The 12,506-nt window shown below is 49.8% G+C and overlaps 1 protein-coding gene across 3 annotated transcripts in view; it reads right to left on the minus strand.

Annotated features, from left to right (window-relative positions):
• Window positions 1-2,137: 2,137 nt before the first annotated feature.
• Rgs6 (regulator of G protein signaling 6) overlaps window positions 2,138-12,506 on the minus strand; it is a 570,177-nt gene continuing 559,808 nt past the window's right edge. For 2 of the 3 annotated variants that reach the window (XM_076848117.2, XM_076848116.2), the window contains one exon: window positions 3,326-3,458. In XM_076848117.2, coding sequence (XP_076704232.2) covers window positions 3,408-3,458 — 51 coding nt within the window. In that variant the 3' untranslated portion in view covers window positions 3,326-3,407. Of the gene's footprint in view, window positions 3,459-11,861; window positions 11,929-12,506 lie in introns of all 3 variants that reach the window. The other variant, XM_076848119.2, reaches the window with a different exon arrangement.

The raw sequence follows: 12,506 nt of genomic DNA on the forward strand, positions 1-12,506 counted from the left end.
CTTTTGAAGCCTGTGCATTTGGAACAGAACAGGAGGGATGCATTTTAGGAAAAATATCCATTTCCAAAAACCAGCAAGGGAGCCAGATGGGAGACAGGCTCCTGGGTCAGTGTCCTGTTGGTGAGGTAGTTTGAACATACCAAGAATCCTGACAGGGGAGAACCCCTGAGCATGTCCCTACATGTTCAGCTAGTCAGTTAGCAACCCAGAGTTGCAAGAGGCCCTTCTGAGGTGTCGGCCTGGTTCCTGACCACTCAGCAGTGGAGAACCTGGAACCCAGGCCCAGTCAATTGCATTGGCAGCTGGGCCTCTGGGGTATTGTAACGCCTTCCCAGGAGGACAAAGTTGGGACATCACTTTCTGGGAGAGCAGGGGCCTTCCCCCAACCTAGAGAGTTCCAGCTGCTTGGGTCAGGCCATCTGGTTGCCACTGGGCGTTTATACCTGTTGTCCTCTTCCCAGGCAGGGAAGGTTAATCCATTCAGATGTTTCATCCCTGGGGCCCGTGTGTCTTGCCTGGAGGGGTTGGTGGTCACTTGCTAAGGCTGCCCTGATACTTTGGCCATGGTCTGGGGGAAGAAGGCTCAGAGGCCATGGCCAGACAGGGAAGCTCAGGTGGTTTTAGGGGACAGGATGGGACAGAGAATCTGCCTGGCTACAGAACTACCTTCAAACCTCTAACCTAGCCTGGAATGTTGGCCATGTCCACCAGACCAATGGGGAACTGGCCAAGACTCGATTTTCTAAATCCTTGCATTAAAAGGTCTGAGTGGTGGGCTGGCCTTGGACTGGCAAACTTGGGTGAAGCAGCCTGTCCCACTTCCTTCCTTCCCCTGTTTGATCTACTGAGGTGCACATGGTGGTGGTCACAGGACCATGCCTGCCTCTGCCAAAAAAAAAAAAAAATGGTGAGGATGAAGGGGTTATTGCTCTGGGTTTGAATCCATCTGAGGTATCCTCACCTCTGTGGAGCCTCTGCTGTCATTGTCCTCCCCTCTGGATGTTCTTAGAATCCTTGAGCTTGTTCCATCTCAGGGCCACAGACCATCTGGCTCTGGATGGGCCCTTTAGGGACCTCCATGGTGAAGGTCAGTTCTCAGGCCAGCATAGCTCAGGAGCAACAGTTAAGAATTGGGAGGAAGAAAGGGGTGCAGAAGTCATGGCCAGGAAGCCAACCCTGCCTTGTCCACTGCCTGACTTAGGATGTGCTCTGCAGCCTGTGGGAGGGGCAGAAGGCAGCCAGACCCCTTCCCCTGAATAACTGAAGGTACAAAGGTGCCCACTGCTTGGGAACCCTCCTTGTCCACACGCCTCCCTATCAGCACAGTAGGGACAATGTTGGGTGCAAATGAACTTGGACCATAACTTTGTTCTGAAACAGGAAGTGCGTATAAATAAAAAGGGGATTTAAAAAACGTGGAAGAGATAAGGCTTCATCACATTCATTTACTCAGGTAGTTACCAAGTATCTGCAAAGTGCCAGGCTTGGTGCTGAGAGTGTGGGTGTGCCCCCCGAGAATCTGGGTCTGTCTTGCCCCTTTGAAAACTTTCTCAGGACCCCACACATGTCATCTTTCTAATTTCCTGCATCTTGAAGAGAGAAGAACTACAGCCGGGAGGGAAGATAGACATGGTGCTCAGAACCCATGAGGATACCCCATAATGGAGACTCCTAATGTTCCTGATGGCTCTACTGTGAGGGATGGGAGAGTGGGGGTCTGGGGACAGGGTTGTGTGAAAGCAGATAAAGACAGGACTCGGAGGTCGGGAGTTGGAAAGATGGGTCATAGGGAAGCACCCAGAAGGCTGGGATGGCAATCCAATGAGCCTTTGGTCACCAGCTGGTGAATTTTCCTGCATGAGTAAAGAAACACCAAGGATCACTTTTTTCCTTCTATGTTTTCTGTTTATACACTCCCAAGGGAGATTTTTTTTTTCACCTGTGGCCAAAAATAGATCAAAGGAGGATCGTCAGAGCAGGTAGGGGTGGTTGAGTGTCTGAATTCAGAAACAGCTTGCTCAATACAGCTCTGCCCGAGGTCTCGTGGGTATCACAATGACAACAGTGACGACGACGACAGTATTAGCTACCATTTGCTAAGCACCTACTATGTGTCAGGCACCTGACTTGGTGCTCTATATACACGTCCTCACAGCCATGTTGGCAAAGTCATTTTCACACGCACACATGCACGCACGCGTGCACACACACATGTGTACACTCACACAAGGAACCTAGGGGATCTTTCACAGGCTTTGCTTTCTCTTAGATGACAGGCTTTGTTTAACAGGGTGCTCTTGCTGGCCCTCAGATTGAGACTGGGAAGGGAACCACGTGGCCCTGGCCTGGACCTGCCATAGCACACTCTGCCAAAGCTTCAGGAACAACTGACGCCTGACCCAGCAAGGATCTGGCTGTGCCTACCAGAATGCCACCATCTAGGGACTTCCAGGTCTCAATCTGGCCACCTCCCGGGCCAGAGCCCTCCCAGCTTCCACCTGAGGCTGCCAGAGGGGAGAATCCCAATGGCCCCTGAAGTTCACGGCCGTGTTTATTTTAAGTCAAATGTGAGGGAACAAACCAAGGAGCGAGGGTGCAAAGACAGGAAAAATGAAATAATAATTTTCTTAAAAGATGGTCATCAGAACCTCCACGGATGCTCATCAACACGCTCTTCCATCTGCACCAGTGCTCTCCCATCCTCCAGTGTTGGGCCCTTGAGACATCTGATGGGACCCAAGGGCTGCCACCACACCCATGGAGACCTCTTTGAAAGTTGGTCTCAAAGTGGGTGGAAAGCACGTGAGGTGAGGTCGCCTTCGCACGGAAAACATGATCTGGACATATTATGTGGGAACTGTGCCTGGTGCTGGCTGGTCATACCCAGGTGGCCACAGAGTCGGGGTGGGGGGCTGGGGCGGGTCATGGCGGCTGTGACGAAGGGGCACCCTGTGGGGGCACCAGAGAGGGGCGATGCATAATACTGGACGTGCCCAGGGTCCACTTGCTCCTCTTGCATGTGCTGGCGGGTGTGACTCCCCCAGGCAGCGGGAGGAGTGAGGATCATAAGAATATAATCTCAAGTGATAGTCCGACAGGAATCCCATGAGCTGCTCTCTCCTGACTCAGTTAGAAACAGGGCCTCCAAGTCGACGAGTGTTGGCGCACAACTATACAAGGAAGAGGGTGTAAACAGGAGCCTCTCCCTGCTGGCCCAGGTCTGTGGACGCTTCCTGGTGTCCCCGTTCACCCACCAAGTCTCCCCACCATCGCCCTCCATGGCCCTCACTCTTTCTCTTTCACAGTGACCAAATCTCCCCGCAAGGAAACTCTGTCCGCAGATGTGGAGCGCCGCCGCCTGCCCGTGTGTTCTGAGGGCCCGGGCCCTGGCCCTGTGGTGGGGACACTCAGGAGGACTGCATCAGGCCGGTGAGGCGCTTGCCCGCCAGCGACTTTCCCTGCAGAGAGACAGGCACAGAGGCACGCACAGGTGCACACGCACACACAGAGGGACAGAGACAGAGAGCCAGACAGGTGAATTAATTGCTGCCCAAGCCATAGAGGCCAAATAACTCACCAACCTGACTGACGAGTTTGACTGGGGTCTCTAGTATGGGAATCCTAACTGGGGATAGTGGGAAAAGTCAGGACTGCAGGGCAGGTTCAGGGAGTGAGGGTGTGAGGCTGGTACTTTGGGGAGTGTAGAAGTTTTACTTACCAAAGAACCAGGCATTTAAACCCTGGGGTAAGCACCTCTTAATGCTTGTGGGTTGCCCCTGAACTCGATTTTATTCAAGCAGGATAGGAGGAAAAGGTAGATTAGGGAGTACTGAGGTTAGGAAGGGTGGGTTGATCCAAATCAATGGTGGTTATGGATCTGGGTGACTTAGAAATGAATAAATTAACTAGTCTTGGGAACACAGAAGATCTATGAATCCTGCTTGAAATGTAGGATAGGCACCAGCTTTGGGTCCTCTTGGGGATGGGTTCTGGGGCTGTGAAAATGACAGGGGCATTTGCTGAGGCTCAGAACCACTGGATGTCCCAGGACACTGGACTCCTGCTGTCTCCTTATGGTCTCAACTCTCCACCTGTGATACCCAGAGGCTGAGTTTGCTGGCCCCATGTCAGGAAGCCTATAAGTCTCTGCTTATAACCTATGTGGCCATTCCTGTCAAAAACTAAGATAATACACTAGACCATGAGGCCCAGTGCATGAGGCCTAGATGTCCCGGAGAGTCCGACTGTCTATATGTCCTGGGGACATGGTTGAGGAGCCTCTGGTTTGGGAGGGGATTCAGGACACCAAAGGGAGGCTGAGCAGATGAACGAGGATCAGTTGCTATTTACTTCCCTTGACAGAGTTTGCACCTGTTCCTTGGCCCACCCTCTTCAGAAATCCATATCTCATTGGGCAGAGGTCCAGACAATGGGGCTGGACCCAAGCAGATAGATCAGCGTCTAGGAGAATACGCAAAACTCATCATAGTATTGACAGTGGGTCAGCGACACCATCGCCATCTGCAAAGGGTAGCAGACCATCCCCTGTCAGCAAGGGCTGTGGGGCTTGGTCGTGACAATGCAGGGGCCAGCAGTTCCTCGTGTTCATTTCCAAGCAGGGTGTGGAAGCTCATCTAGATGACTGGGCTTGGCTGCATGTAAGCTGGATGTAATTAAAAAAAATTGATCAGGTTTGTGAAGCCTGGTAGGGTACTCGATAAACCTGCTGATTGATGAATTGATGGATAATGGGCATATCTAAAAATGAACAACACAGGCTTGGAGTTAGCTGGAAGCAGGACAACATGTCATCTGGCTTAGGTCTCCACAGAGGGACACGGCCAGGCTGGCTGAGAATTTTGATGGCACAGATGGGTGCTTAGACAGAAACAGAACTGCCCTCAGGAGCTACAGGAAAACCTGCATCTACTTCTCCTTCTTTTCCCCCCTCCCCCTTTCTTTCATTCCCTATTTTTGCTAGTGAGACAAAAACTTTTCATTTTTCACCCTATCTTAAGAAAAGAAAAAAAAATTGCATACACTCCCCATCAACAACCTTATCTGAATCTTAAAATACACCAAACTTAGCCTGCAGCAGGATACGTTTATACTAGGCTAAGGATTTTTAAAATCAGATTGTTAAAAAATCCTGGAGGGTTTCTGTATCAGTCTTTGAGAATCTTTAAGCAGGATGGCTACTTCTTTGTCTACAGCAGGTTAGGTACCACAATAGCTCTTAGAAGGCAGAGGCTGGCCTTGAAGGCCTCCCCTCCAGTCCCTGGAATCAATGGCACTCCTTCAGTGACCTTTCTTACATGGAGTGTGGAGTGAGGCATTTGTCATCCAGCTGGTCCACCTGGAAATGAAGGTGCTTTCTTGGTGCAGGCCCAAAGACAGGAAGCATGGGAAGGTGTTCAGAGGTCCTCACTGGGACAGAGTGAGTTTAGGGACCTCCTGGGGTGAGCTCCTCCATCCCCTATCACTCATCCCTTCCCTGCTCCTATGAAAGGAACCTAAGAATTCTGCTTTCCTCTTGGGTCCTGCGTATTGCTATACACCTAATACCAACTCCTCCTTCTTCTCCCAACTATCTTCCACCAGGACCACAAACAACACAGTGTGTACCCAAATATATATATGTTCTGGTTTGCTATATATGGCATTTGGGGCTCTGATTTAACTGGCAGATATCGGGGGGGAAATCTCCAACTCTTCTGAATAAGAGTCTTTTGCCAATATGTATGCTCAAAGCCTAGAGACAAGGAAAATCAGGTTCATTAGTTGCCCAAACCCTCACTGCAGCTCCTTCCTCATTAGTGAGGTCATTTTTGGCTGGAGAGGGGGCTGGATATTTTATTTCTGAAGGATGATGTGTCTATCTGTTCTAGGTGAATTTGGCCCTGAGGCACCCCTGACCTTAACTCCTCCCAGCTTCACAGACAGGGCTGGGCTGGGCTCGGAGTTGCTAATTAATCTTTTCCTACCATAGTCCAGGAGCTCAGCCTCACAGCTGACTCCAAAGACCTGTGGCCAGCCTGCAATTGCCTTCCCCTCCCCCCATTTCTATTTCCCAGGACTTCAGAGGTGAATGGTGCAGGTGACCAGTCCAGGGGCCACTCCTGAGATTGCTCCCAACCTCTCATCAATCCAGGTGCTGTGGCTTGGCATTTCTGTCTCCCTCTCCCCACTGTTGCACTCATGCATTTACCAAATGCCAGCTCTGCTGCTAAAGATGGAGGTCATGCGGGTTCCGGGCAGCTTGGGAAGCAGCTCAGCCCAGCTGCAATCTACTGGCTACACTGTGACCTCCTGGGTGAGTGAGGGCAGGCTCTGGCTGGGAGGCAGTTAATCATGCAGGACGCAGGCATGGCTAGATGCCTGGCCCAGGGCTTTGGGGGAAGAGATCCTGCAATCCCACTAGCTCAGCAGCAGCCTCCCTTCTGAAGAGCTGAGTCTCCTGTAGTGTTCAGGGATCAAAGGGAAATCTGAGCAGAGGCTACCTGTGCTCAGAGATGAGCTGCCCCAGTGGATATCTCCCTGGGGGCTTGCAGGCAGCTTCTGAGGCACCTGTTCTGCCCAGAGACAGGAGGGTACCGCCTGCACTCCTAGGGCTCTTTTCTCCCTCCCCTTTCCTCCATCCCTGCCTCCAGTTTGGATGGTTCTAAAGGAACTGCTCAGGAAAGGGAGAGGTAACTCCGCCTGTGTCTGGCAACTTCACAGCTACAGAGGGAGCATTTTTTTTTTTTTTTTCAGGGTGTGAATGCATGATGTTCCTCAGTGTTGGTCAGTTGGGAATGGGTCATGGTGCCAGGAAACTACAGCCAGCTCAGCCCAGGGCCTTGGCGTAGCTGAACAAAGCAGCTGAGTGTGGTGGAAAATGCTATTAGCAGGCAGCCTTTGTCCAAGTGAAAAAATATACGGTGATTAAGAACCGAGCTGCCGAAGGTACATTCCAGAGACACCAAAGCTTTGCATACAGTCAAAGTGCTTTTCACCTTGGAGACATTTGGCAAAGTGTAATCCAATAGGACTTGGGATCCTTCAATTTCATGGACCACAGGGCTTAGTACTAGGTTTACAAACACCCACATGTTCAATTCCCACCCTTCACTCTGACTAATCATTTCAGCTCTGTGGCCATCTCGATGGCTAGAAGCCTGGAAGAAGGTGATCATGGAATCCTTTGTTTCTGAAAGGAAACACACAAAAGGAATGGCTCCCTTTTGTGCAGGGCTTTAAGGAAAATCAACATGCTGCTGGACATGCTGTGGCCCTGTGCATTGCGTTTTTCAGATATTAATCAACAAAGCATGCACAATCCCCGTGACCAAGAACTTTCGCCACTTACTTACCTGCGAGACGGGTGCTAAACTCTTGGACTGGGATAGGACTGGGCTCAGAGAGTAGCCCTGGGGGTCAGATGGCTTACTGGGGGCAGCAGAGCCAAACACTAGGGGCTCAGCGAGAACCCTTTTCAATGGTAAGGGAATAAAGATATTTGAACTGCTGATGAGATTCTCTTGCTGATTTGTTCAAATGACCCAAGACCAAAGCGACAGAACTCAAATGCATCAAGTCAAAATCTGAGCAACTCTGAGGATAGAAATCAACTGTGGTTGCTTCTGGGGAAAAGGGATGGGACTGATTGGAAAGGGGCAGGAGGGAATTTTCTAGGTTGATAGGGTGTAGATCACATGGGTGTATCCATTTGTCCAATTCAGTGAACCATATATTTTAGATCTGTGCATTTTACCGTATGTAATTACACCTCAAAAGGAGGAAAGAAAGATTGGGAGGGGGATTCCCAGCTGTCACATCTCTGCCTGGGAACTTCCCACTTCTTACTCTTTTTCAGTTGCTGAGCCCATCTTTGCCTTTGGAGAAATTCAGTGCTTTCTCCTCCAGTATGGGAGTAACCCAGATTCCTCTGCTACGGGAACTGGAACTTGCAACAAAACAAATTTGGAACACTATTTCCAGTCTCCACTGATCCACACGGATCCCCCTGGTGTGAGGCCCAGGAATTTTCATCCATGCTAATGAAAAGAGGTGTTTTGCTGAATAGGGCTCACCAAGTGACTTCATCAGGCAAATATTGGGAGGCTCTGGAGATGGGTTGTCCTTTCAAGGAATTTGAAGGTGACCTGTGAGTAGCTAAATCATGCTCACATTCATAAAGGATGTGCATGTGTAGTAGTACCGACTTAGAAGGGCTGGCTGAGGACAGCAGTCTGGAACTCAAGAGCCAGGCAGAAAGGTAAGAGTCTTGGCTTGAGTTCAGAAGGTGAAGGGAGAAGACAAAGACCTGCCTAAATTCATCAGGTGACTCTCTGAGGGTTGATGCTCTTGGTGACCCTTCCCCGCTGAGCAAGGCAAAAGGAACAGTTCAAATGGTAAGTATGAGGCTTATGGCCTCTCCTTTCTCCGTGATGCTTAAGACTGGGGAGAGAGAGGGACATCCTTTGGGGATGGTTTAGGGGTCTAAGGAACTCTGGCAGAGGGGGCAGGAAAATCCATACTTAATACAGAATTGCTGCAAAACATGTCCAACTCTCCATCTCCCATCACCCCCTACTCATCTTGTGAAGCAAGGTGGTGTGGATGAAATGGGAAAACTGGGTAATGGGACGAGTCAGACATGACACACGGCTGATCCACAGCAGAGCTCGGCCAGAGCAGCATCAGAAGGGAGAGGCGGGTGTTTCTGGCTGTCTCACCCTTTAGCAGTGAGTCGGGGCGGAAGCCCTGTGGCAAGATTCATTCCTGGGGTCTGTATTTCTCCTGGGTCCTCACCAAGCTTTCTGATCTCTCTCAGGGGCTGAAGGGCATTTTATTTTGTTTTAAAATATTCTCTTTATTTGAGTTTTTATAAGATGTAGCACAAACATAAAACAACACCCCCTTTTTTAAAAAAAAATCAAGGGATGGTGAAAATTGAATTAATATCAGAAACCTCACTGGCTGAAAAAATTACTATATATTCACGTATACTTAAACCTGAATCTGTTTTAAAAAATAAGAGGATCAGGATAAAACTCATGGGTTGTTTTTGAAACAGCCCATCATATGTAGAGTGGTATAAACAACCAGGTTTTGCCATATAAATGGTAGGAATATGGAATTTGCCCGGAAGTCACATTATCTGAAAGCAATTTCCATAAAATGTCACTGGGACCCTTAGCAGGTTCAGATACCTTGCTCCAATACCTACCAGTGATTTTTTATTATTATTATTATTTAAACATTTTGAACTTAGGAAAAGCAAGTTGCCAGCCCTCCTATCTGAATTAACGTAAAAGGACCAATGTATCTCCTTATCCCCCAGGACCTATTTTTTGAATTTCTTACTCTTCCCCATCTGAGTGACATTGATATCCTGTGTACCTCCCTTTGCAAGTGTTCTCTTCAAGTCTTCTAGACCAGGATGGGGATGGTCCCATCACCAGGGACACAGGTTAGCTGACAGGTGCCAGTTGACTGACCTCTGAACAGCTATTGCATATCAAGCAAAAAGGCATTTGAGAAACAGTTGAGCTAATGTCCACAACACCCCTGCTGCTTAAATATTCCTTTAATCCCACTAAGTGCACGAGAAACAGACTCAAATACACCTCCAGGAACTTGCCTGAGAGCAGACAGCTAGTTGTGGCCAAGCAGAGGTGGTTGGCCTTTGTGAAGTCTTTCACCTGCTTTGCATGGGCTGCGACTTGAGGGAGGAGGAAGATGGAAACACTTAGCGTTTAAGATCTCTTCCTGGCCCACCTACACCATGCCAGCTTTTGGGCAATGCAGGGTGAGAAAGAGATTTTAGCTCTTGAGCACACTTGCCCATCTCAGGCAGCTTCTGCTCTGCCTGGGGCTTCTCACCACATTTGGGAATCCTGGGACAGGGGACGTGCCCCCTTCTGGCTATGAGCCTGGTGAAAGGAGCTTCTGGTCATAGCCCTGAGCTGGGCTGCAGGTCACTGTGGCTGAGTGCACACAGATCTTTAGCAGGGATTGCTGGGCAGGTCAGGGAAAGCTGCTCTTCTTTACCGCCCTGTGTTACTAGCGCCCGCTGCCTCTGGGATCTTCCCTAGTTACCCCTCCCAGGCAGGACAGAAAGCAGGTATGACATGTACCTTTCCAAGGTGGGCCAGGCAGAGTGGCCTTATTGCAACTAGAACTAACCCAATTTCAAACCATTCTAGGTCAAGTGCCTGATTCGGGGACACGTCCTCCCTGGGTGGTGTTCCTGATCCCTGACTCCTGCCCCCATTGGCCTCACCACTCACAGGACTTTTTGTCGAGGCTAACTTCTGCCTGTCAGTTTGGGTCAATTATGATAGACCTTCCTCCTTGGTCTCTCCAGCTGTGCAGGGACAAATCTGGAACCAGGCAGGGATGCCAGGAGTGGCAAGGGCTCAGCAGCTGAGCCCTACATTGGTGGCAGAATGCCCAGGCACAGACTCCCAGGCCTCCTTCCCAAGTTGTGCCTTTCTATGTCCCCGCTACTCTGCATCTCCTGCAGTGAAAATGCCCACTTTTCCACCCGATCTCTCTTCTCTCCTTCCACTTGTCCCAACTGCACAAACCCTGTTGCCCTTTCTACCCTCAGCTTGCAGTCCATACTTAGTGGCCTTGGGAGTGGAGGGATGCATTCTGCTTGCAGAGCCCCTCAGTAGCATGCCCGCATGTGGCCGGCACAATGCTTGCCTCTTCCTCTCTCCTCTCCAAATGTACTTCGGTATCTAAGTGCTGGTTCACTCCAAATTAGGCAAGATGAAAAGACTCAAGGAAAGAGAGACATGACTGTGTTGCTATTGGCAACAACTTGATGCTACTTTCCCCCAACTAAGTAACCCTTGACAATGACTACAGGAGAGTGTGCAGCTGAAGTTTAGTTATTTGATATTGTGGACATTACAGCTAAAGGAAGTTACTTGTTTGGCAGCCCACAATTCTCCAAGGGACCTATGAGGATTCTAACACTATCATATCCTGCAAACAAGTGCATTGACCCCTGGTTAAGTTAGCTAAGGCAGAGCTAGAAGGCACAGGCATTCAACTTGCTGACCCCCCTGCCCACTGCCCTCCAAAAAAGGGCACTACAGTGAATGTTCAAGTTCATTAGGATGCATATGCAAAGAGCACTGGCTCATTTCCCTCTCCTTCCTACCACCAGGATGCATTCAGGAGACATGCATTTGTAACTGAAAAAAATCAGGGAACAGGTTGAACAGCATTTTCGAGATGCCCAGATCGACACTTGGGTCTGAGTCATTGGGATTCCTAGCTGCAGAGAGAACTTGCTTACTTCCCTATTCCCTACAGATTCTTTCCACATGTTGCTGAGATGTTTTGGGTCCCTGTGGGACAGTGGATGGGCAGTTTCCCAGCTTTCTTCCCCGCTGGTGGTCTAGTATGTAGAAATGTGAGGTTTCTTGCAGGACTTAACCCAGGGCTCTCAGAGCAAGAAGAAAGGGAAGATTTAGCTGGGAGACAAAGCCTCAGGATGCTGCTGTTGAATGGAAGTGGGCATTTCTGTCTTCTTCTGCTAGGGAATGGGAATCTGAACTCGTGATCAACAGGATCAATAACTAAGGTGCTATTTGTGCACTGTTCCTAGGACAGGCATCGTTTCTGGACCCTCCTCAGCTCCTTGTTTCTTCCAAAGGAAAAAAAAAATCATGAATGCAGAAAAAATAGAGACACCAAGAAATGGGTACCACTGACTGTCCGTGGGACCATGGGATGACAACAGGAGCTGTGGGTAGAGCCAAGGCCACAGACAGACAGATCATCTCTGCTGGATTTTGGAGCACCTTCTATGCAGAAGGATCCCCAAGGTTAGAGAGCGTGCGGACGCCGGGATCACTCACCCACTGCTGGAAGGAAGCCACCTCGGGGGTGAAATGCAGCGGCCATTCTGACTCTGCGCCAGCAGCACTAGGCAATTGTGTTTTGGGGAAGGGAAGTGAAGAATAACTTATCCAGCTGAAACCGTGAAGACCTGTGGCTTTAGAGGAGCCCCTGCCCCGGCACACGGCTGCAGCGGCATGCAGTCCAAGCAGAGGCACATGCAGTTCTGCAGTGTATGGCGACACCCCTCCCATACACTGAACACCAGGTGTGTATCAGGCAGGTGGCACACGCACCTGTGCACACACCTGTGCACAGGTGTGTACACAGGTGTACACGCTCATGTGCATGTTCACACCACGGGTACTCACATAAGCATCTCATGCAAGTTGCCTAAGCAGCCACATGATTGGCTATGGGGTTTTACATCAGCTTCTATGATCTTTGACTTCAAGTACTGCAAACTTAAAGCATTTACCTCAAAATACATATTCAAAAACTAAATTCTCCCCAGGAGAAAGCCACTCGTGTCAGTGCAAATGGCCTTTCTGCTGTTTCTGTCAGTGCTGAAGGCAGTAGGAGTACACACACCAGGGGTCTGGTTTGTTGAGAGATTTCAAAGCATCCCCTGTCACTTGTTTCAGATTCCTCCAACAACCTCGCTA

Source organism: Callospermophilus lateralis, chromosome 3 (genome assembly GCF_048772815.1).
Source record: "Callospermophilus lateralis isolate mCalLat2 chromosome 3, mCalLat2.hap1, whole genome shotgun sequence".
Lineage (NCBI taxonomy): Eukaryota > Metazoa > Chordata > Mammalia > Rodentia > Sciuridae > Callospermophilus > Callospermophilus lateralis.